We start from the raw sequence: 25291 nt of genomic DNA, 5'->3' as shown, positions 1-25291 counted from the left end.
GGTGTAGAGCTCTTTGAAGTGTGGGTGGAGCACAGAGGATGGCAGGACAATGCTTCAGATGCAAATAGGCTTTTTATTGCCAGACTTTTCAGTATAACAGCCAGTTTTAATCTGTTAGCGAAACACACACACACACTGTGTTCTTGTCCTGGGATGAGCTCTCCTCTGCTCTCCCTCTGCCTCCTTAAATAGGGCGCGGTTACTGGGAAAACACACAAAACACAGGTTAATTACCGTCAGGTGTAGTGATTCTGCCACTCACCTTCCCTGGCTCCGCCCTCCTGTCACAGACCGGCGCTTGACCACGCCCCCACTGCCACATACCCCCACCGCCCGACTCAGGCCGGGCGCCTGTCCAGCCCGCAGCCGACTCCCCCCCCCTTGACGGGAGAGGAAGTCTGCTACGACCATCTGCGCCTCCGGCCTGTGGACCACCTTGAAATTGAAGGGTTGGAGTGCCAGATACCAACGGGTGATCCGCGCGTTGGCATCTTTCATGCGGTGGAGCCACTGGAGGGGCGCGTGGTCCGAACAGAGGGTGAAAGGGCGCCCCAGCAGGTAGTAACGGAGGGCGAGGACCGCCCACTTGATCGCCAGGCATTCCTTCTCAATAGTGCTGTAGCGCCCCTCACGCACCGACAGCTTTCTACTAATGTACAGGATGGGGCGGTCCTCCACCTCCTGGGACAACACCGCCCCCAGCCCTCTGTCCGACGCATCGGTCTGCAACACAAAAGGGAGAGAGAAGTCAGGGGAGTGTAAAAGTGGCCCCCCACACAGTGCAGCCTTTACCTCAGAGAAAGCCCGCTGGCACTGCTCCATCCACTGGACCGGATCTGATGCCCCCTTTTTAGTGAGGTCAGTCAGCGGGCTGGTGACGTCCGAATAATTAGGTATAAACCTACGATAGTAGCCAGCCAGCCCCAGGAACTGTCTCACCCCCTTTTTGGTCTTGGGCCTCGGGCAGGCCGCAATCGCTGCTGTCTTATTTATTTGGGGACGCACCTGCCCGTTGCCCAAGTGGAAGCCCAGATACCGTACTTCCACCCACCCAATCGCACACTTCTTCGGGTTGGCAGTGAGACCCGCCTGCCTCAGCGACCTAAGGACGGCCCTCAGGTGTTGCAGGTGCCGCTGCCAGTCATTACTATAAATGATAATGTCGTCCAGATACGCGGCCGCATAGGTGGCGTGGGGCCGGAGGACCCTGTCCATCAGCCGCTGAAACGTAGCGGGCGCCCCAAACAGCCCAAACGGAAGTGTGACGAATTGGTGTAAGCCGAACGGTGTGGAAAATGCCGTTTTCTCCCGGGATAATGGAGTCAAGGGGATCTGCCAATATCCCTTCGTCAAATCCAGTGTCAAGTAAAAGTGAGCTGTGCCTAGTCGATCGAGCAGCTCATCAATACGAGGCATTGGGTACGCGTCGAATTTAGACACCGCGTTGACTTTTCTATAGTCCACACAGAACTGGACCGACCCGTCAGCCTTGGGTACCAAGACCACCGGGCTGCTCCAGTCACTGTGGGACTCCTCGACGATGCCCATTTCGAGCATGGTCTGAAGTTCTTCCCGAACCACCTTTTTTTGTGTTCGGGTAGCCTGTAAGGGCAGCTACGCACTACCACCCCCGGGGGCATCTCTATGTGGTGTTCTATGAGGTTAGTGCGACCGGGCAGGGGCAAGAACACATCCGAAAACTCGGCCTGCAACTGGGCGACCTCCGTGAGTTGGGTCGGGGAGAGGTTGTCTCCACAGGGGACCAGAGAGGTACGTGATGCCAATGTCTCTTTTTGAACCTCCGGCCCCAGCTCCGCCTTCTCCGGAACTACCGACACCAACGCCACGGGGACCTCCTCGTTCCAGAGTTTAAGCAGATTGAGGTGGTAGATCTGTAGCGCCCCCTCCCTGTCCGTTCGCCTTACCTCATAGTCAACGTCCCCGACTCGCCGTGTGACCTCAAAGGGTCCTTGCCACTTGGCGATTAATTTGGAGCTCGACGTGGGCAACAGTACGAGTACCTTATCTCCTGGAGTGAACTCTCTAAGGCGCGTGCCCTTGTTGTACAGGCGGGCTTGCCGTTCCTGGGCCTGCCGCAAATTCTCCTGAGTTAGGTGGGTGAGCATGTGGAGTTTTGCGCGCAGGTCCATAACGTACTGAATTTCGTTTTTACTCTGTGAAGGTCCCTCCTCCCAATTTTACCGCAGCACATCTAAGATGCCGCGTGGCTTACGCCCGTATAACAATTCAAACAGGGAGAACCCCGTGGAGGCTTGGGGGACCTCTCGCACTGCAAATAACAAGGGTTCGAGCCATTTATCCCAGTTACGTGCGTCCTCACTTACGAATTTTTTAATTATATTCTTGAGGGTGCGATTGAACCGTTCAACTAAACCGTCCGTTTGTGGGTGATAAACGCTGGTGCGGATCGGCTTAATACCCAATAGCCCATACAGTTCGCTCAGTGTTCGTGACATAAACGAGGTGCCTTGGTCAGTCAGAATCTCTTTCGGGATTCCAACCCGGGAGATGACGTGGAAGAGGGCCTCCGCAATACTGTGTGCTGAGATATTGCGAAGAGGCACCGCTTCCGGGTATCATGTTGCATAGTCCACCAGAACCAATATAAAGCGGTACCCTCGTGTTGACCGATCTAATGGCCTGACGAGATCCATCCCAATTCTTTCGAACGGGGTCTCGATTAATGGTAGGGGGCGCAAAGGCGCTTTTGGAATGGCCGCTGGATTTACTAACTGGCATTCACGGCACGCCATACACCAATTACGGACGTCGCCGCGAATCCCCGGCCAATAGAATCGGGCCATTATCCGGGCTAGTGTCTTATCCTGCCCTAGGTGTCCAGCCATGGGATTAAAGTGAGCCGCCTGAAATACCAATTCCCGGCGGCTCTTTGGAATTAACAGCTGTGTGACTCGCTCTTTCGTCTGAGTGTCCTGCGTCACTCTGTATAATCTATCCTTCATAATAGAAAAATAGGGGAAGGACGGGGTGGCGTTCGGCTGGAGCGTTTGACCATCGATTACTCTCACTTGGTCAAACGCATGTCACAGAGTCTCGTCTCGCGATTGTTTTAATGGGAAATCCGTGAGGGATTCCCCAACAGAAAGAGGAGGAGCCGGTGGCTCCTCACTCTGTCGCGGAGATGACGTAGACGGCTCGGCGACAGCAGCTCCAGCCAAAGCGACACCCGGACCTCCCCCTGTCAAATGGCAGGACCCACTCTTTACTAGGCGCATCATTAAACCCTGAAATCCCGGCCAATCAGTCCCCAAAATTAAAGATTGGGTAAGGCGAGGATTAACCGCCGCCTTCACTATAGATTTTTCCCCTCTGAAAAATATGTGGACCGACACCAAAGGGTAGCTGTGAACATCCCCGTGCACACACAACACCTTCACCCCCTGTGCTCCCCCCAATGCCTCGTCTTGCACCAGGCTTTGACGGATCGAGGTTTGATTGCAACCAGAATCCACCAACGCCTGATATGTAGCCCCTTGTATACTCACCGGTATGCGATACACTCCGGCCCGATCGAGGGCAGCTTCTGGCGCGTCGGGGATCCGTACCACTGCGCCCACCTCCATTGCTGCGCACTGTTGTTGCAGGTGGCCCGGCTCCCCGCAGCGCCAGCAAACCGGCCCGGGCTTTCCCTCTGCACCTGTGCTCTGGGGCTCACTCACCTGAGGGGGGGGAGAGACAGACACAGAAGGGAGAAACGGAGCTGGCCCCTGCATCCGTGGTGGGGGAATGGGGTGAGGACGGGACACAGAAGGGAGGGGAGAAAGAGAGATAGAAGAGGAGAGAAGAGAAGACGTCGTCGGTTGTCCTGCCACCGGAACAGCCACCAAATGATCCTCCGCCAGTCCTACTGCCTGATCCAGCGACACGGGGCGGTGGCACTGGACCCACTCCGCGGTTCCGGCTGGTAAGCGGGCGATGAACTGCTCCAGCACCACCTGATCGATGATTCCCTCGGCGTCACGATCGTCGGCCCTCAGCCATCACCAGCAGGCGTCCCGGAGCTGCTGGCCGAACGCGAACGGCCGGCCAACTTCCTCCAACCGCAGTGCATGGAAGCGCTGGCGCTGTTGTTCTGGCGTGCGCCCCACGCGCTGGAGGACGGCCCCGCGAAGGTCCGCGTAGGCCAGCCGACGGTCGGCGGGGAGCTGTAGCGTGGCCAGCTGCGCCTCTCTCATCAGGAAGGGGAGGAGGCGCGCCGCACGCTGCTCCATCGGCCACCCCGAGGCTTCGGCGACCTGCTCGAACAATGTGAGAAATGCCTCAGGGTCGTCCTGCAGGCCCATCTTGGTTACGGTGAGGGGAGACGGGCCCACGGCCGGGGCACTGGTGGACCCCGCCGACGCGAGGAGATGCCGGAACGCCTCGTGATCTTCCTGCTGGGCCAGCACCAGGGCTTCGAAGTGCCGCTCTTGCTTCTTTCGGAGCATGACAAGCGCCTGGTGCTGGCTTTGCTGAGCCATGGCGAGGGCGTGGACCAGGTCCGCGAACGGGGAGGATTCCATGGGGCTGCGAGGTTGGTGCTCCACCTTGTCCCGGGTTTTGGCACCACTGTAGAGCTCTTTGAAGTGTGGGTGGAGCACAGAGGACGGCAGGACAACGCTTCAGATGCAAATAGGCTTTTTATTGCCAGACTTTTCAGTATAACAGCCAGTTTTAATCTGTTAGCGAAACACACACACACACACACACACACACACACACACACACACACACACACACTGTGTTCTTGTCCTGGGATGAGCTCTCCTCTGCTCTCCCTCTGCCTCCTTAAATAGGGCGCGGTTACTGGGAAAACACACAAAACACAGGTTAATTACCGTCAGGTGTAGTGATTCTGCCACTCACCTTCCCTGGCTCCACCCTCCTGTCACAGACCGGCGCTTGACCACGCCCCCGCTGCCACAGTTGGCTTTTGCGTGAAGAAATTAATTGATGGCTGTCTCTTTTTCTGGTTTGCATTCTTCACATGCATTTGAGATTTCATGTGTTCCCTGACGTCATAAATTCCAGAAGCAAACACTTTCACGTCTCTACAACAAATTGTGCAGTTGACATACTCAGCACCCATTTTGGAAGCGATAATTATTCCATTGAATGTTTCTGTCCATTCGGGAAGAAAACGACCTCCAGTTTTAGATGTTTTGAGTTTTTTCTTCGGTGGTGCCGACATCTTGACCTCTTGACCTGTCTATTGTTACGCTACATGTGCTGTTATTTCCCACTCGGTGTGCAGGAAAATCACAATTGCGCATGCTCAGACATTCGGAATGGCTTGTTGGTACTAGCGGAAGTACCGGTTGAGTAATTCTAAATGTAGAAAATGGCGGCTCCCATGCATTTTCATATTTCATGACGATTTTTTTGATGGTAATAAATCAAAATAATTTTAAGGTGAAAACGTAGAAAAATCCGTAGTTGAATACCACTACACCTGTACCATTTTTAAAATGCCAAAATCCGTAGGGAATACGGGAAATCCGTAGGGGTTGACATGTATGTTTGCTTTCATATTTTCCTTTCTTTTTCCGTTGGCTTTTAGCTGGCGGGAGAACGGAGTCCGCCATGTTTGCCCATGCTGACTTGTTTTGGTTAAAAGTAGGTCAAACATGTCCCACGGTGGTCACGTGATATTGTTGCTCATTTGCTTTAACAATCTCCAGAATCGTAAAATGTGGGATGCTTTTTATCTCGGCAAAACATTTACACACAGCAATAGACGTAGAACATTTTTGCACAGAATTCAACTTTGCAGTCAGAACCTTTAAGCAAAAAAAAAATTACAAGAGGGAAAAAAGCTGCGTCCAATCTGTCAGGATGTCATGGTAACAACATAAAAAGTGCAATCAAGTTTACAAGCAGAAAAAAAAAACAAAAAAAACCCCACTTTCAATCAGAGAACCTGCGGTTGCTTTCCAGCTTAACATATTTGATCTGGGGAAAGTTTTGTTGGTGGTATCTCAATTAAAATTAGCTAGCCTGTACTGATATTTTGCTGAATCTTCTGTTGGTAAAACCAATGAGTGTACGTGCACTCTGCTTTTGATGTCTGTAGTCAGTAAGCATATTAAAACAAGTATCAGACCAAAGGCTGCTGCCTTCAGAAGCAATCATTCAAGACCCCAACTTTTACTAAGATAGACAGAATCCTACTTCAGTCTGAGTAATACCATACCATGATGTTTGATTTATTAGAAAACCTCGGTCAACCCATAATTTAAAAAACAAACAAACAGAGATTTAGGCAAAATATCGGTACAGACTGGCTAAATTTAAATAATTTACCAGCAGCAAAACTTTACCCAAATAAAATATGCCAAGCAAGGACACGAACCCGAGTGAAAGCCCTGTGCCCTCACCATTACACCACGGCTTTTTATGCCATTATCAATTGGTCCTGACAGTTTGGATGCCCGGAAATGGCCCGGTGCTAGAGCTCAGTGGAACGCACTTTCCCTCTGCAATAAGCTTAAACATGTCTGAAAGCAATTTCTTTAGTCTAGTCCATTTATTTTGAATGGTGAACTGAACTGTATACACTCACCGGCCAGTTTAATTGGAACACGTGTATGCACATGCACAGTGTGCGATTGTTACACTCTTACAGCACGGTGACGTAGTGGCTAGGGCTTCACAACAAAAATGATTTTGACCTTTTTGGTGACCTTGACCAGATGAACCTCAAAATGTTGGAGGTTCTATTTGAGACCAATGCCCATCTATCCTGAAAGTTTCATGAAGATTGATCCAGCCGTTTTCCTGTGATATCGTTAATAAAAAAAAACAAAGAAACAAACCCGACCAAAAACAGTACCTCGCCCCCTGGTGGACTCCATCCTGGGCGAGGTAATAAAGATGTTCTGATGTATGTCACATCGAAGATGACATCACAGCAGTTTCATGCTGCATTGCTATGACAACCAGCTGTCATGGAAAACGATCTACTGTGATAACAAATGTGAGTAGAGTTGAGTCAAGTCGAGCCGGTACCTTAAACACACCCACAACCCACATCTATATTACCATAATGGTCCATTTGCGGTTTTCAGCCTCAGGAAACACCAGTGAGCGTGGTGAGTAGAAAACCTCATCATCCACCTCTTCTGACTTTCGTGGGAGACAGTGCAAGAAAGTCCAGTCTGATGCTGCTACACTTCCTGTCTGAGAGTCAGTCAGGTTGTAGGACAGAATCAAATCATCAATCAATCAGTTTGTCATCCCAAACTACTCATGTTTTCCTGAGAGTTTCAACTAATTTCCCAGAGAGAATTAGTAAAAATGAAATAAATGATTTATTCATCTTCAGTAACTGCTTATCCCTGTCCCGGGAACACTGAGATGGGAGAGGCGAAAGGAGACTGGAGAACCCAACGCAAACATCCAAAAGAATGTTGAACACTGGATAATGTATAAAATAAACATTTTACAAACAATGATTTTAATTTTCCACTAAAACAACTTTCTAACTTTCCTTTACCAATAATTGCTGTCATCAGTGGCAAAATTACTGATAACCTATAGGATATTGAAAACAAATACAAACAAACTTTTTGAACTGAATTCAAATGAATGGAAAAAAATTAATTACTCAATTACTCAACTTCCTTTAAACCTGGCATATAAATACGAGAGGTTGCACATACGAGAAAACCCCTTTCTTATCCACAACCATGGCAAAGATTATTCATGAGCAGACTGGGTGAGGAGTAAAACAACCCAAAGCTGACAGTTCCACAATTACACAGATTGCAGAGGTGCCAACATCTGAAGTTTAGCCATAACATATACAGTTCCTATAGTGATATGGGAGACAACCGAAAACTACTCTTTGCACTGCACTCTGCTTGTTTGTTGAAAGCAGGAGACACAATTAAAGTTAATAAGATTTATCTGGCACAAAAGCCAACTCGTTGAAGGAGAAAGAATTAGATATGTATGTTATACATATGTTCTCTCCAAAACTCCTAGTGATGGTCTGTGCAACTCAGTGACATCACATGATCAGTTAGTTTATTTATTTTTTTCGCAGTCTGGTTTCCATCAAATCCTGCGCTCCGATTGGCTGGCGAGCGGGGCCGTATCCTACGATACGGACCCCAGTTACAGACCCAGGTTACGGACCTCTGGCGACTTGCTCGTTCACAACAACAAACATAGTAGCATTTTTTGTCAACATTTATCTTTTTTTATAAGATTTATTTCTAAGATTATCAAAAACCTTGTAAATTTTTGCCAGCATTTCTCAGGAGAATAGCATTAATTTTACATCATGGATAGTGATAACGACAGTCTTCACAGCGAAAGTGAGTTTTACTACCCTGAGGAAGAAGAAATCAAAGAAAACATTTCAGGAGAAAGCTAAAAACCTGTAACTGTTGCTAATGCCGAGCAAAAACATGGCTGAATCCTGAATGACTCAATTTTGTATAAATAGGGGACTACATAGGTGGCAAAATGTAGTTTTTTTTCCTGCCATGGAAGTGCACTTGTATACCGAAGAGGAAGCAATTTGCATTACAGCCGTAAATGAGGATTCAAAATGGCGGCTCGGCTCGGTTTTCCCTTTCGAGCGCTCTCGTTTTCTGTTAGAATTTGGTAAAGAAAAAATAAATATATTATTTATCAGCTTAAGGTCGGTCCGTATGGTGAAATACCGTGACCTCGGCCTTGAATACTGACCTTGGCCCAGAGGGCCTCGGTCTGTACTTTCAAGACCTCGGTCACGGTATTTTACAATACGGACCTCCCAGCTGGTAAATAACATATACATGTATTACTAAAAATATTTTAATGGATCTCAGTTGGAAAAACTGAAAAAGTTTAACTGTAGAAGGAAAAAGTGGAATATTACTGATAATATGCAACAGAGATGATAAAGGCACATTTACCTGCATGCTGATCTGGTACCCATGGAAGTCCTTTAGCCTCCTCTTCTTTTCATCTTCCTGGCCCATGCTAATCCATGTGTCTGTCACCAGAACATTGCTGCCTTGAGCTGCCTCCATTGGCTCTGAAAATACGTGCAACTCTGTCCCAAACTACAGAGTGTGCATGCACAGATTATGCACATTATTCACAAATCCATGATCTGTACATGCTTATGTCTCGCTATAGCCACGGTTTGATTCCAGGGATGGCGCTAGTATTTTTCATTTGGCCACAGGACTGGCCAAATTGGGGTCCCTGGTATTTTTTGTGGTTCCCAAATATTTTATATATAACAGTCAGAGAGAGAGCATATATATATATATATATATATATACACACACACACACTGTGTATATACAGTGTCTTGCAAAAGTATTCATCCCCCTTGGTGTTTGTCCTATTTTGTCACATTACAAGCTGGAATTAAAATGGATTTTTGGGGGGTTAGCACCATTTGATTTACACAACATGCCTACCACTTTAAAGGTGGAAATTGCTGTTTGATTGTGACAAACAATAATTAAGATGAAAAAACAGAAATCTGGAGTGTGTATAGGTATTCACCCCCTTTCGTATGAAACCCCTAAATAAGAGCTGGTCCAACCAATTCACTTCATAAGTCACATAATTAAGATCCATCTGTGTGCAATTAAAGTGTCACATGATCTGTCACACGATGTCTGTATAAATCCACCTGTTCTGGAAGGACCCTGACTCTGCTACACTACTAAGCAAACAACATGAGAACCAAGGAGCCTCCAAACAGGTCAGAGACAAAATTGTGGAGAAGTATAGATCAGGGTTGGGTTATAAAAAATATCCCAAACTTTGAATATCCCACGGAGCACCGTTAAATCCATTATAGCAAAATGGAAAGAATATGGCACCACTACAAATTTGACAAGAGAAGGCCACCCACCGAAACTCACAGACCAGGCAAGGAGATGCAACAAAGACACCAAAGATAACACTGAAGGAGCTGCAAAGTTCCACAGTGGAGACGGGAGGATCTGTCCATAGGACCACTTTAAGCTGTACTCTCTACGGAGTGGGGCTTTATGGAAGACTGGCCAGAAAAAAGTAATTGCTTAAGAAAACACATTTGGATTTTGCCCAACAGTATGTGGAAGACTGCCCAAACACATGGAAGAAGATTCTCTGGTCAAATGAGACTAAAATTGAACTTTTTGACCATCATGGGAAATGCCATGTGTGGCGCAAACCCAACACCCTGAGAACACCATTCCTACAATGAAGCATGGTGGTGGCAGAATCATGCTGTGGGGATATTTTTCAACTGCAGGGACAGGAAAGCTGGTCAGGACTGAAGGAAAGATGGAGGACACTAAATACAGGGCAATTCTGGAGGAAAACCTGTTTGAGTCAGCCAGAGGTTTGAGACTGGGATGAAAGTTCATGTTCCAGCAGGACAATGACCCTAAACATACTGCTAAAGCTACACTGGATTGGTTTAAAGGGAAACATTTAAATGTCTTAGAATGGCCTAATCAATAATAATAATAATAATAAATTTTATTTAAAGCGCCTTTCAGGGTACTCAAGGACACAACAATAAAAGTGTAAAAATAAAATCAAGCAATTATAAACAATTAGAAATAATGAAAAATAAGATGAATAAAACGAAGCAGGACAGGAATATATAACAAGTAAACTATCAATAAAAAACAAAACAATAAAATAGGTGGACCATTCTGACACTAAAATAATAAAACCGATTAAAAAAAGTATCTATTAAAAGGGAAAAGCAAGAGTAAAAAGGTGGGTTTTTAATTGTGCCTTAAAAGAAGAGAGAGAGGTACACTGCTGCAATGAGAGGGGGAGAGAATTCCAGAGTTTAGGCCCAGCTACACTAAAAGCCCTGTCACCCATGGAATGAAGACGAGTAGAGGGGGTGACAAGGAGGTGTGTGTCAGTGGAGCGTAGGGTGCGTGTGGGCTGGTATGGGGAGAGGAGATGAGTGAGATAAGGGGGTGCTAGATTATGCTGTGCCTTAAAGATGAGTAGGAGGATTTTGAATTGAATGCGTGACTGAACAGGAAGCCAGTGGAGTTGGTGAAGGACAGGCGTGATGTGTTGCCATGGTCTGGTGTGGGTAAGAAGTCTTGCTGCAGAGTTCTGGATATGTTGTAATCTGTTTATTGATTTGGCTGGAAGACCAGTAAGGAGGGCATTGCAATAGTCCAGTCTTGAGGTTATGAAAGCATGGATGAGAGTTTCTTCAGTGGCAAGGGTGAGAGAAGATCGGAGTTTAGAGATGGTTTTCAGATGGAAAAATGCTGTTTTTGTGACCTGTTTTATGTGGGATTCAAAAAAAAGTGATGAGTCAATAATGACACCAAGATTCTTCACTTCAGATGAGGTGGTGGTAAAGTAGCCTGGAGAACTGAGAATGGTTTATCTTTTTAAGGAGGGTGGGAGTGGCAATGAGTATGGCTTCTGTCTTATCATGGTTGAGTTTAAGAAAGTTACAAGTCATCCAATTGCTGATATCATGAAGGCAGGCAGCCAGGTCAGAAAGTGGGAGTGGATGTGAGGGCTTGGTGTGGATGTAAATTTGTGTATCATCAGCATAACTGTGGAAATGAAGATTATGCTGGCGAAGGATATGGCCAAGGGGGAGAGTATAAATAGTGAAGAGCAGGGGGCCTAGGACAGAACCTTGTGGTACACCATGAGCAAGGGGCAAGCTATGGGACCGGAAATCACCGATAGTAACAAACTGTTCCCTACCCGTGAGATATGACCTAAACCAAGAAAGTGCAGTGCCCGTAATACCCAAAAGTGTCTCCAATCGAGTGAGCAGTGTATTATGACAAACCGTGTCAAACGCAGCTGTCAGGTCCAGTAATAAAAGAATGCTAAAATGGCCAGAGTCTGCAGCAATAAGTAGGTCATTAACCACTTTGACCAAGGCTGTTTCAGTACTATGCTTCACTCTAAAACCAGACTGAAACTCTTCCCACAAGCCACATGATGTAAGGTGGTCTTGGAGCTGCAGGGCCACTATACGCTCAAGAATCTTAGAAATAAAAGGCAAGTTAGAGATGGGCCGGTAGTTTTTAAAATCATCAAAAGCAGCTCCTGGTTTCTTAAGGACTGGTGTGATGGCAGCAGTTTTCAAGGAGCAAGGGACGATGCCAGAGACAAGAGATGAGTTTATGATGTTGACAAGGAGAGGGCAAAGAGCAGGCAAACAGGCCTTCACAAGAGGGGTGGGCATGGGATCCAGGAGACAGGTGGTGGGCCTAGCCTTGGTGACTAGGTCATGAATTGTAGTGTCATCAACAGGGGAGAAAGATGAGAGTGACATGGCAGGTGTGGTCAGAAATGGAATGTCACACTGGGTAGTTGGTAATGACTGGAGTTTCTTGTAGATGGTGCAAATTTTGTTGTCAAAAAAGTCCAGAAACTCACAGCAAAGATCAGTTGTGGGGGTAAGCGGGAAGGGTTTGGATGGCTGGACAAGTTTGTTAATTATTGAAAATAGAGCTCTGGGGTTATTGTGACCACTAGTGATGACTGAGGAACAGTACAATGATTTAGCATCGTTTAATGACTGTTTGTAGGATAAAATGTGCTCTTTATAAGCCTGTGCATGCACAGTCAGTCCAGTCCTCTTGCTAAGCCGCTCAAGCTGTCTACCGGCTGCTTTCATCTTTCTTAGCTCAGGTGTGTACCAGGGAGCAGATCGTGTGAAGGAGACAGTGCGGGTTTTTAAGGGAGCAAGTTGATGCAGTGCTTCAGAGAGATGGAAGTTGTAAATCAGCAATGGGTCATCCAAGTGGGAGCTATAAGACTCTGACATAAGCCGTGTTTGTAATAAACTAGTGAGCTCAGCAGTGTTTATGTGTTTTATGTTTCTGTATGTAATGGAGCGCTTTGAGCGCATACGAGACTGAGGCTCAGGGATAGCAAAACCAAAAAGAACAGCTGTGTGGTCAGAGATGGCAAGGTCTTTAGATGACATATCAGATGGGGCTTTTCCACTAGTGCATACAAGATCCAGTGTGTGACCTTTCACGTGTGTGGGAAAATTTACATGCTGATCCAAGTCAAAACAATTTAAAACATTCAAGAACTGGCTTGAGAAATTACAGTGGTTAGAATCAACATGTATATTAAAATCCCCTAAAACTAGGATAGATGAGTACTTAGGGCAGACAGAGGAAAGAAGATCAGAAAATTCAGAAATAAAAACAGTTGACGCTTTCGGGGGCCTATATACAAGTAAAATAAGTAGTGGTTGGCTACCATTAAAACTAAGAGCAAGACTTTCAAAAGATGTAAAATCCTTTAAAGTCACATATACAGGCTTAAAGCAAGAACGATAAAGCACAGCCAATCCACCCCCATGACCTGATAGCCGGGGCTTGTCAATAAATGTATAACCAGCAGGCACAGCTTCATTTAGTGCTATAAAGTCATTAGGAGCTTGCCACGTTTCCGTTAGACACAAAAAGTCCAAGTTCAAATCTATGATAACATCATTAATAAAAGGTCCTTTGTTGTTTAACGATCTCACATTTAAAAGAGCAAAAGATGAAAAAGTTTGGTTGCAATTTTGAGAAGGCAAGGTGTACTTCACAGTGCGCAAATTGTTCACGTCAGCTGGTCGGTCTGCAGTAGGCCTACGAGCAGGCGAGTATTTGCGGCGCAAACTCCAGAGGGAGTCGATGTCATTGGGGTGGCTATAGCAGGCAAAGTTCCTCCTAGAGCCTCTGTGGGTGTATTTTGGACGACGAATAATACCAAGGTGTTGGTGCATTTTGAGGTCGTCAGGAAATCCATAAGTGTTCTTTCGCAAGCTGTGTAAGAACACCACCGAGTATTTTAGGGCCATGACCATTGGCGAGGAACCCCACTTTACGCACAGATGTAGAGAGGGTTGAGATGGCAACAGCCAGTGGACAAGCCAGAGCAAAATGACAGCCAGTCACATGAAGACCCAAGAGAGGGCTCGCACAGCCAGTTTGGTGCGTTAGCCAACAGGAGAAGCCACTGTCATGCACAAGCAAGAGACTCACCCACTAAGCAGTAAGCAAGTAACTTACCAAGCAGGCCCAGTAGAATACCCCAGAGAGGGCTCGCACCGACACGGCGCAGGCAGGCATTATACCAGCAGACCAACCCTCGGTGGCAGCCAGGGCAGAGGCTGCTAACAGAAAGTCCATAAAGCGATTCAGGCCAACCCTGACCCAAGGCAGATAATCCAGGGCAGGGGCAGATGTCAGGTATGCACAGCATTGCAGTCCACCAGCATATCAGGTACACTCCGTATTTTTTGCAGGACAGTTTTCCAATAGTCGGCTAAAATATCCAGAGGTAGCAGAGGGATAGTTCCACGACAGTTCACTCAAAATAAACACCAAGCATTTACTCCGGTACACCCCAGGTGATACACTCAAGTTGCGGTAACCAGCGGCAGGAAGCTAGGTCAGGTGGAAAGTTTTAGGTCCAATGTAATACGTTAACGCAAAAAGTAACATATCAAAGCCCAGACCTCAATCCAATTAAGAATCTGTGGCATAACTTGAAGATTGCAGTTTTGCCTTGAGGAATGGGCAAAAATCTCAGTGGCTAGATGTGCTAAGCTAATAGAGACGTACCCCAAGAGACTTGCAGCGCTAACTGCAGCAAAAGGTGGCTCTACAAAGTATTGACTTGGGGGGGTGAATACCTATGCACACTCCAGATTTCTGTTTTTTCATCTTAATTATTGTTTGTCACACAATAAAACAACAATTTTCACCTTTAACGTTGTAGGCATGTTGTGTAAATCAAATGGTGCTAACCCCCCAAATCCATTTGGATTCCAGCTTGTAATGCGACAAAACAGGACAACATCAAGGGGGATGAATACTTTTGCAAGGCACTGTAATATAACATATATACACATACACACATGAAAAAAATGGCAAGATCGTGGCTGCACATGGTGACTGTATGGCTAGTGTGCGGCCACAATCTTACCATTTTTTTCACTGACAGTCCATGGAGTTAAAGGTTTTTCTTTGTGAATATTTAACCCAGAATAGAATATAGAGGACTTTCAGTGACATCACAGATTTTTGTTTATCATGCAGCATCCACCATATCTCCGGGTAAACAAAGAAACAGCCACGACAGTTGATAATGAAAACTGAGACGACTGCAGTCAGTACAATCTCTCTGAAATGAATAAACATTTTATTTTATATCAGCAGATCGAGTTACATCCAAAAGCTGAAACATACATGCATCAAACAGCCATATAATTTACCCACAAATGTATTTATTTATTATTTATTCTGCATACTCTCTCTGTGTGTGTGTGCGCATTCACCAGTTCAGATGGGTTAAATGCAGAGGAGGAATTTCGCTGTGCTTGAGTCTTCTCATCTCATTATCTCTAGCCACTTTATCCTGTTCTACAGGGTCGCAGGCAAGCTGGAGCCTATCCCAGCTGACTATGGGCGAAAGGCGGGGTACACCCTGGACAAGTCGCCAGGTCATCACAGGGCTGACACATAGACAACCATTCACACCTACGGTCAATTTAGAGTCACCAGTTAACCTAACCTGCATGTCTTTGGACTGTGGGGGAAACCGGAGCACCCGGAGGAAACCCACGTGGACACGGGGAGAACATGCAAACTCCACACAGAAAGGCCCTCGCCGGCCACGGGGCTCGAACCCGGACCTTCTTGCTGTGAGGTGACAGCGCTAACCACTACACCACTGTGCCGCCCTCTGTGTGTGTGTGTGTGTGTGTGTGTGTGTGTGTGAGAGGCTATAAAGTTTGGAATGTTATCTGTGAAAGGGAGAGCCAGTGTGTGTGTGTGTGTGTGTGTGTGTGAGGGGGCTATAAAGTTTGGAATGTTATCTGAGGTGTTGGGGGGAAGGTGAGTCTCCCCCCCCCGTGGTTTGCCTTGAGACAAAGGAATTCCACCTACTTTATAACATTATCAAATTCACTGAAATCTTGATAAGGTCAAAATGTATAATAAGAATGAAATTGAGGATATTAGTAAGGAATAAGAGAGAGAGAGAGACATGCACAGCCTATCTAATTGAGATATTAAAAACAAAACAGATCAATTCAACACGCTGCATGTTTAACAGTGTAACAGATAAACCTGGGTTTAAATTCACACTATTTCAATAAAAGCTAAATTCCTAAGACTGATCTTTATTATGCCCAAATGCCAAAGCCTTACTCAATATTCTTTAGCCAGATATGAAGAGATATTCGCCGTTGTAGAGCACGTGAGTCGATTCCGTGGATCAATTCCGTGGACAGAGAACTTCTCTTGATCCGACGCGTCGTGGCTCGTGATGAGAAGAAAAGTCTCTGATTAAAATGAATGTGCACAGCGCTTCAATCAGGAGGAATTCTGGTCGCTCCTAATTACAAATTAAAACTGCATTTGGGCAGCAGTCGTGACGTCACTTCTTTTTTTTTTTAAAGATTTTTTGGGGGGCTTTTTTCACCTTTATTATTGGATAGGACAGTGTAGAGACAGGAAATGAGCAGGAGAGAGAGACGGGGAGGGATCGGGAAATGACCTCAGGCCGGAATCGAACCCGGGTCCCCGGATTTATGGTATGGCGCCTTATCCACCTGAGCCACGACACCCCCGTGACGTCACTTCTAATACGAATAAACCGGTTGTAACTCAGGTTGAGTTTAAAGCTCGCGCGACTCTGGAGTTTACCTTGGCCAAGGGTAAGAAAGAAATCGCGCTAAATCGTGGATCTTGCAAGAAAGAAAGAAAAAGACGTCTTTATCTGGTTTTCTGGTGGAGGGTCTCTCTTTTCTGCGTCCAGATGGCTTGGATCCAGACACCAAAGAGAAAGAGCGGAAGTGTCGTTCCATTATTTATGTCTTCGTAGAGGACATGGTGTGGGCTGATGGGAAATTTAGTTTTTAAAGAGAAATCGGACTGTACCTACACTGATATTTAGTATTTGGACTTCTAAACACACTGGAGATACTAAAGGTTTATGAAAATACAGATGCCTACCAATATATCAACGCAGGTTTGCTGGAATGTTATTGGAAATTCCTGATCAAGAAAAATAACTTATTATAATAAAGGTAAACTCAAACGTGGACTTCTAATAGTAATAAACAAGCCAGGGCCAGCCAAGATCTAGCATACTTTATAGTGTTTAGCCAAGTCTACATTATCAGTACATAACAAAACATGCTGCTAATAAAATATATCACATCCAAAGCCCACATCCAGATACATTTTAACGTTGCACAGAGCTTTCACACTAACTGGATATAAAATGTTCTCCACACACATGGGAATGTTTTTAATCATCCAGTCTTCTTGTTTAACTGCAGCTCACCATTTTTCTTGTCCTTCCGGGTTCGCTGGGAAGTGGTGAAAAGTTAAACCAGGCTTATCTCCACGTCTGTTATTACATCCAAAAGCACTACAGGTCTCTGGAATTATTCTTTTAGATGTAACTTCTCCACATTTATCTGTACCGGTAGATGTTTACTGAACTGGGCTTACAATCGCTCGTGTACACTTGTGCCGATTGCTGGCAAACACAAAGCTCACCAGGCAACATGGCCGCGTCAACAAATTCACAGTTGTGATGATGTCATGTGAAAGTGACCACGATGTTGTGACCTTTTCGTTCTGTTCCCTTTTGCTTTGTTTGTTAAACAACATAAGCTAACAGATTTGCCAAGGCAATCAGGAAAAATTCTTCAAGTAGGAGCCCTGCGTCCTGGGATGCATTAAAATTCTAAACATGCATTTTTTGTCATTTTTGTGCATAAAAGTGCACGATTTCTGTGTTAACACGATCCCTGCATTCCCAACCATACCGCACTGACACACCACCCAGGGGTGAGTTTCCCAAAAGCCTCTTAACTAGGAGAGAGAGCGTTCATTGTGCTGCTCGCTCTACCATTTAATGATGATCTTTGTGCTACAATGCCTTTGGGAAACTCAGGTCAGTTTAGTTGCTGCAGTTTCAGCTCTGAGAGTTTAGAGTCAATGTTCACATTTTCCTTTTTTAAATAGTAAATAACAAAAAAATAAGGTTCCTTATTTGTCGGAACGGTGCTTTTTGATTAGCAGAAACAGGAATTTGGAAATGTGAGACTTAGTTTCAATGCAATTTAAAAAAGTGTTATACAGAGCCCTCTGGTCATATACCTGCTTAGAGAGACGCAGTGCCTCCTGAGTGACGTTAGCATCTGGCTCATAACCCTGAGTAGGAGAGAGCGTAGGTTAGAGAAGTGCTTTAATTACTTTCTGCTGCATGTGTTAGTGCACAGAGACATGCATTTGTATAGTCTTAAACAGTCAGAAGTGCAAACCTTTGGTGTGGCTATTCTCAGATTGACACCCAGTTTGGCCAATGACATCATGAGGGAGTGGAGGACATTGTTTCCATCACCTATCCAAGACACTGTCAGCCCCTTCAAAGAACCATAATGCTCCTACAAAAGAGCAAACGATAAGGAGACCTATCAATGCTAAATGAGCGTGTGTGTGTATTTGTACCTGCAGAGTGAGCAGATCAGCTAGTATCTGTATAGGATGGTAAAGATCAGAGAGGCCATTGATGATTGGTACAGAGGCTTCCTTATCCAACTGCTCCAAAGTAGAATGGCTGTACACCCGGGCTAATACAATATCAGTCAGGCTTGAGAGCACTCTGCAACACACACACACAACTGCAGAGTATATAAAGATGAACTATGAATTAATGAGGTATGTGTATGTACATGTATGTGTAAATTTGTGTTCAAACCTGGCTGTGTCTTTTGTGCTCTCATTTACACCCAGGTGAATGTCCTGAGGGGTGAGGAAACATGGATGACCACCCAACTGAGTGAACCCTGGGAACACACACACACACACACACACATACAAACTGTATGTGCCATTTTTGTGTTTTGCTTACTATTCACTATGCACTAGTATTCAGTGTGCTCAGTGACCATGTTGCTTGACCCTCATTCACTTACTCATGCCTGAAACACATACACCCTTACTAACTTACACACACACACACACACACACCTCTCTCTTTTGCACCTGTTTCAGTTGACATGCGGGTCCTAGTGCTTCTCTTCTCGAATATCATGGCAATAGATTTGCCTTGCAGGAGAGGAAGATACTACAAATATGAATAAACATAAATCATTAAATAAATTCTAAGCACAAAAACAAATGACCATCATCCTCGATGCCATTTCAGTTTTGTTTGTGCCAAGACAACCAAATGAACGATGAATGAAAAGCACAGATTTGGACTTTTGCAGTCACTCTTGAATTAAACTGATTGATACCTGTCCTTCACGCTTGAGTCGATGCTTCAGGTCAGCAGATACCCACAGGATGTGCTTCATCTCATCTGGGTTGAAGTCTTTCAGGGTCAGAAAACTGCGTCCCTTCAAATTCACAGATCCTGAGCATGTCCTCCCCACCCTGGTGTCATAGAACACCTTAGCTATATTGTTAATTACAGTGTATCTGACTTTCATATGTACTGTCTGCACACTAACAGCTTTCTCACTGCCAACAAGAGCATTTACTACTTATTATGAGCTATAAAAACACATTTTATGACACTTACCTAAAATTCCTTGCCTGTTTGGATAAGACAGTTTTGAGACTGTTCACAAAGGTGTTCCTGAATGGAAACATGCTGTTTGGGGTGTATAGCACTGAGAATTATTATTATTATTATTATTATTATTATTATTATTATATCACACCTTCTCTCTATAAAATCTCCTCAGTCCTCGCGCACGATGAGGGCGGGACACCTTCAACTGCTCGTGCTCATTCTTCATGTGAGGACACGCCCATAAAGCGCTCGTAAACCCCGCCCACTTGTGCCCTCAACTGACATTAACTGTCTCGGGGGCTGAACCGCACAACCTCAGGCTGTTAAAGTAGTAGTTGCAGTTTTCCCCAGTTGTCTCATGCTGAATCTCAAATGACTTTGGTTATAATCCGGTTTGTCTAGTCACTTGAATTAAATGTTTTTAACCCAAAACTTTATCAACAAAACAATATAAATAATACGAAATAATAAACTTGTAATTGTTCTGTATGAATAAAAACTGCAGTATGGACACATACTTGAATAATGAGCTTAATACCAAGCTCCAAGTTTGAGAAGCCCTGATCGGGTATGAACTATTATTCCATCCACATTCACTGGATATGAGCAATCACACGCTCTGATTGGCTACTCTACTACTAGGATATCAGTTCATATACCGTGAGTAGAGAAAATCAAAATGGTGGAGCGTTACTGAACCGACCGAGGACGAAATAAAAACTCTACTCGATAAACAAAACCCCAAAATATACAAAAAAAGCAACAAAATATGGAATGAAAGTATTTGATGGTAAGAACATACACTACCGTTCAAAAGTTTGGGGCCACCTAGACAATTTTGTGTTTTCCATGAAAAGTCACACTTTTATTTACCACCATAAGTTCTCATCTCATCTCATCTCATTATCTGTAGCCGCTTTATCCCTCTACAGGGTCGCAGGCAAGCTGGAGCCTATCCCAGCTGACTACGGGCGAAAGGCGGGGTACACCCTGGACAAGTCGCCAGGTCATCACAGGGCTGACACATAGACACAGACAACCATTCACACTCACATTCACACCTACGGTCAATTTAGAGTCACCAGTTAACCTAACCTGCATGTCTTTGGACTGTGGGGGAAACCGGAGCACCCGGAGGAAACCCACACGGACACGGGGAGAACATGCAAACTCCACACAGAAAGGCCCTCGCCGGCCCCGGGGCTTGAACCCAGGACCTTCTTGCTGTGAGGAGACAGCGCTAACCACTACACCACCGTGCCGCCACCATAAGTTGTAAAATGAATATAAAATATAGTCAAGACATTTTTCTGGCCATTTTGAGCATTTAATCGACCCCACAAATGTGATGCTCCAGAAACTCAATCTGCTCAAAGGAAGGTCAGTTTTATAGCTTCTCTAAAGAGCTCAACTGTTTTCAGCTGTGCTAACATGATTGTACAAGGGTTTTCTAATCATCCATTAGCCTTCTGAGGCAATGAGCAAACACATTGTACCATTAGAACACTGGAGTGAGAGTTGCTGGAAATGGGCCTCTATACACCTATGGAGATATTGCACCAAAAACCAGACATTTGCAGCTAGAATAGTCATTTACCACATTAGCAATGTATAGAGTGTATTTCTGATTAGTTTAAAGTGATCTTCATTGAAAAGAACAGTGGTTTTCTTTCAAAAATAAGGAAATTTCAAAGTGACCGAAAACTTTTGAATGGTGGTGTATCTTGTTTTATTTTTTGAGAATTATTATTATAACATTTTTCACAAATTGCTACTGTCATTTCGCTAGCTTGTTTACATTCTAAGCGGAAATGATTTTGTCAGACGATTTGTGTCCAGTTTTTATGTATCGAATTTGCAAAAAATAAAAATGCTCTGTTTCTCAAACTCCAGTGAATGTGGATAGAATAAAACAGTTATTCCACTCAATCTCATCATATATGGCTTATAGCCAACTTGGCACTACGTGCCTCGTCGGCTATCAGCTCATGTATGACTTGGTTTCATGGAATAACTGTTAAATGGCTTCTACAAGCTATGTAGTAGGTTACACTGAGTGTCAATTAGCGAGCTATTTACATTTCAGAATTATTCATGTAGCTAAGACTGTGTGATAAGTCCTCAGCTACATCAGTTCAGGGTATGTCTTTATTCAATGTTTCCTCACACATGCACTGCAGAACACATTTTGAATTGGTCAGGCCCATCATCCCCTAACCAACACCTCATCACACATCTATCCACACACACAATTCACCACCCCCTGACTTGCCCTGAAAAAAATTACATTACATGAACACAAATATGAGCAGAGAATGATAGCTGGTTGTCCAGAACTACACTAAAGCTAAGGTCTCACATAGTTGGAATCACTTCACAGTAAAGGGCGGTAGACAAGACACATGTTCAAGGCGTTTCCATTGGAATACTTGAGAACCAGGGAGCTACCTTCACAACCAGGAGGGCGTGGCTTCCATCCCTGGAAAGTTTCGTCGTGTTGAAAATTGCTCTGGGTCAGGTGCCAGATGAATTCATCTGTCACAACCGTGAAGGCATCTGTGAGCATCCTTGTGCATCCTTGAGGCATATGTGAGGCTTATGTGAGCTACCAGGGGTTACTGTAGCATTCCGTCGCAACCATCAAGCTTAAAATGTTCATGGAACAACATTCTGCAGAAAGTGAAGAGTTTGCCTCAGGGGTGTGGCTTATTTCATCTTGCTGTGGCTATGCTGTACTACAGCCATGTAAACCATACACACTGCCATCATTGCCATAAGGCCATACAATGCTATTCATCACTGCTGCCATTGGTTGTCTTCTGTCGCTACCGTCACGGCTACTGTGGCTTTATTTACATGTTTACTCCACCCAAATGTATGCAATGGATCGCCTCCAAAATCTGTCAGAATGGCCAAGGTAGCCCCAGTCACAGTTCTCACGGATCAACCAGCTATGTGTGACCTTAACTTAAGATTTTGAGCACTGTCAGATGGTGTTAGATGGATTTCTCTAGTAAAATTACAAGAGCTTGATGTGAGGTTCTCCAGGTACAGACATCAGCTCAGTTTTACTGGAATTCAGTTCATTTGGGATATCTGCCAGACATGCCGAGATACAAACTGAGACATGAATGTCTGAGGAAAGGAAAGAGAAAATGAATTATCGAATAATCTAAGCTCTAATACTCAAGCACGGGCGACTGCTTTAAGACAACGAGGGAGGCTCAGCCTCCTCTAAAAATGATGAACATCGTGTAGGATGAATTGCGCTAGGCTTATGTTATAGCCGACCTTATAACATTGCTATTTCAGATCCAGAATCATAGAAATATATGTGCTCAACCCAACTACACTGCGAAATCATTCTGTTATAACTTTCCCCAGTTCGCCTAATGTGTGCGTGAGTTTTTCCCCCTCGTGACAACGCGATGCAGCCCAGCCTCAGTGGACTTCAATGGCATTTGGGAGCTATGCGCTTTTTAATATCAAAATGCAAGACGATTATTGGACAAATACTGCGAAAACGCCCGCCCACCGGACTCCCAGCCTCACAGTGGGAGGGACATGGCAAAGCTTTCCGCGAGGAGACTGGTGATTGGTGACAGCAGCCAGATATTTTCTTTGATTGACAGCTCGTTTCAAATATAGACAGGCAGCGGTGAATTTCAGTTCAGTCCCATGCGGATTTGCAAGTGGTGTGGTGTATTGTAAGAGATCAGCTTACATTTCGATTTCATTCATTACATACGGTTTCTACCAGCTTTTTTAGTTTGTATATATTTTCATTGTAAATAAAGTGTAAATATAGTGTTGTCAAGTTTGCTATCTTAGTTCCAGAAATTTCGTTTATTTGAGTGACTGAACTTGAACTTGAGGGGGCTAGTCAGCTAGCAAGAAAGCTGCGCACGGATGCCATGCATTGTTGATTTAATTTTGGCGAAGCCATTTGCCAGTCTTCCTTTCAAGGAAAAAAATTAAAATTAAAGAGCAGGGTAGACCAACGCCTCAAATTGACTTGGTGAAAAAGGTAGGGAATAATACTCGTTCCTTTCAGCTCTCCTGGTACGAGAAAGTGAATTGGCTAACAGCAAGTGACCCACATCAACAACAGTAAATAGGCTACTTTAGTAATATGTCATGGATGGACCAAAAATATAGAATCTATTTAAAATGTTTATGCTGAGTATATTATATTGGAATATATATTTTTCTGGATATGAATTAAACACAGCTACAATTTGGAAAACATTTTTAAACAAAAACACAGCCGAGAACATTTAATACTACAGACCTGGATTAAAAGTGAAGGGTTATCAAAATTGTCAATAAAACATTTCTCAGTCAAAATAAGTAAAATATAGGGAAAGTGTCATTGAATGAAATGTGTGGCACCCAGCTCTATGTTTGGCTCCCCAAGGTCAGTGCTTGTGCCTATTCCAGAACACTCTGCTGTTACTGCTGAGGTTCCTGACAAAGAGCTGCTTTCAATAATGATCAATTTTTAAACAACATGCCACAATTTTAAAATATAAAATGTTAAAATATACCCCCCCCAACACCACCATCATGTATATTGGACAGTAGGCTAATGGGCCAAAAGAACCTGTTATTTCACAGTTTGTGACCCTGCCAACAATCAGCCAGATCAGAGGCAAGAGTATGGGCAAAATTGATGTGTTTTTTCTTTTTTCTTTTAAAATCTGGAAATATCGTAACCGACCAGCCTCCCCTGTTTGAATGACTACCAGCCACCACTGTACTCAAGGTGAACTGTGCTATATGTATATGGTCTCTGTTTTATTGCCTTTTTTTTGGCTCTGCACTGCTACTAATTGAAGCAGCACATGCCTATACCAATGAGGAAGAACAGTCATTTTCCTTTTATCTTTTTTTCTTATCACCCTGGGAAACAAATTCAAATCAGCATCCTCAGACATTGTTAAAAATTGCAGAACAGCACAACTGTGGACTAATCAGTCTGGATCAGGAGACAGATGAGCATAATAGATGAGGAAAGCTATAAGGCAGGACATCATAGAGTTTGAGAAACTGGATAGGTATTAGAGAGAAGAGGAAAAGACACAGAATTGGAAGACAGTCAGAGGAAGTAGATGTAAACAATTAGTTAAACAAGTGGATAAAACAATTAGTTGGAGTGAGAAACTGACTATTCTTTACTAAAAAGGAAACCTTTACTAAAGAAGGAGAGGGAGTGGGAGTCTTGAACCACCTGAAAAAGATGAGATTCACTAAAGCTATAGAGCAAATGGGACAGGAATGAGAGGTGGGGAGTAAAAGGATAAGCAATAAAGCTAAGGATGAAGAAGATAAAGGAGAAAAAAGATGTAAGACAAAGTACATCACCATGGAAATGGAGAGCAAGCCACAGAAGATGGAAATTTTTAAAGAAATGGAAAGGAGGGCCGTGACTCTGCAGGAGACAAACATGAGATAGCAATGATGAAAAGGAGACAGCAAAGTGTAAAGAAAAAAAGTTAGGAAAGCTGAAGTGAAGAAGAAGGAAGACAGTGAACAATAACTTGTAGTAAAAGAAGAAGCAAGGACATGAACCTAAACCACAAGCAGTTGTGAGAAGAAACAAGAAAGTCCAGCAGGAAGAACCTTTGCTCCTCAGAACACTCAGTTCTGGGAAAACATTACACCATAGTATCTAGACCATAAAAGACCTCATGCACAAAGAAACTACTGGAAACTTTAT

At 44.5% G+C, this 25291-nt stretch overlaps 1 protein-coding gene across 1 annotated transcript in view; it reads right to left on the bottom strand.

The window, feature by feature from the left end:
- The window catches only part of otc (ornithine transcarbamylase), a 32412-nt gene extending 12763 nt beyond the window's left edge, over nucleotides 1-19649 (bottom strand). The window contains exons 1-9 of the mRNA XM_060928673.1: nucleotides 19579-19649; nucleotides 19292-19430; nucleotides 19038-19119; nucleotides 18751-18838; nucleotides 18501-18654; nucleotides 18314-18436; nucleotides 18150-18203; nucleotides 8928-9077; nucleotides 7063-7200 (exon numbers count right to left, since the gene is read on the bottom strand). Of these exons, the coding sequence (XP_060784656.1) occupies nucleotides 7063-7200; nucleotides 8928-9077; nucleotides 18150-18203; nucleotides 18314-18436; nucleotides 18501-18654; nucleotides 18751-18838; nucleotides 19038-19119; nucleotides 19292-19430; nucleotides 19579-19649 (999 nt within the window). The remainder of the gene's footprint in view (nucleotides 1-7062; nucleotides 7201-8927; nucleotides 9078-18149; nucleotides 18204-18313; nucleotides 18437-18500; nucleotides 18655-18750; nucleotides 18839-19037; nucleotides 19120-19291; nucleotides 19431-19578) is intronic.
- Between the last annotated feature and the right edge of the window lie 5642 nt (nucleotides 19650-25291).

This window comes from Neoarius graeffei, chromosome 9, assembly GCF_027579695.1.
Source record: "Neoarius graeffei isolate fNeoGra1 chromosome 9, fNeoGra1.pri, whole genome shotgun sequence".
Classification (NCBI taxonomy): domain Eukaryota; kingdom Metazoa; phylum Chordata; class Actinopteri; order Siluriformes; family Ariidae; genus Neoarius; species Neoarius graeffei.
This window is presented reverse-complemented; position numbering and strand designations above follow the sequence as displayed.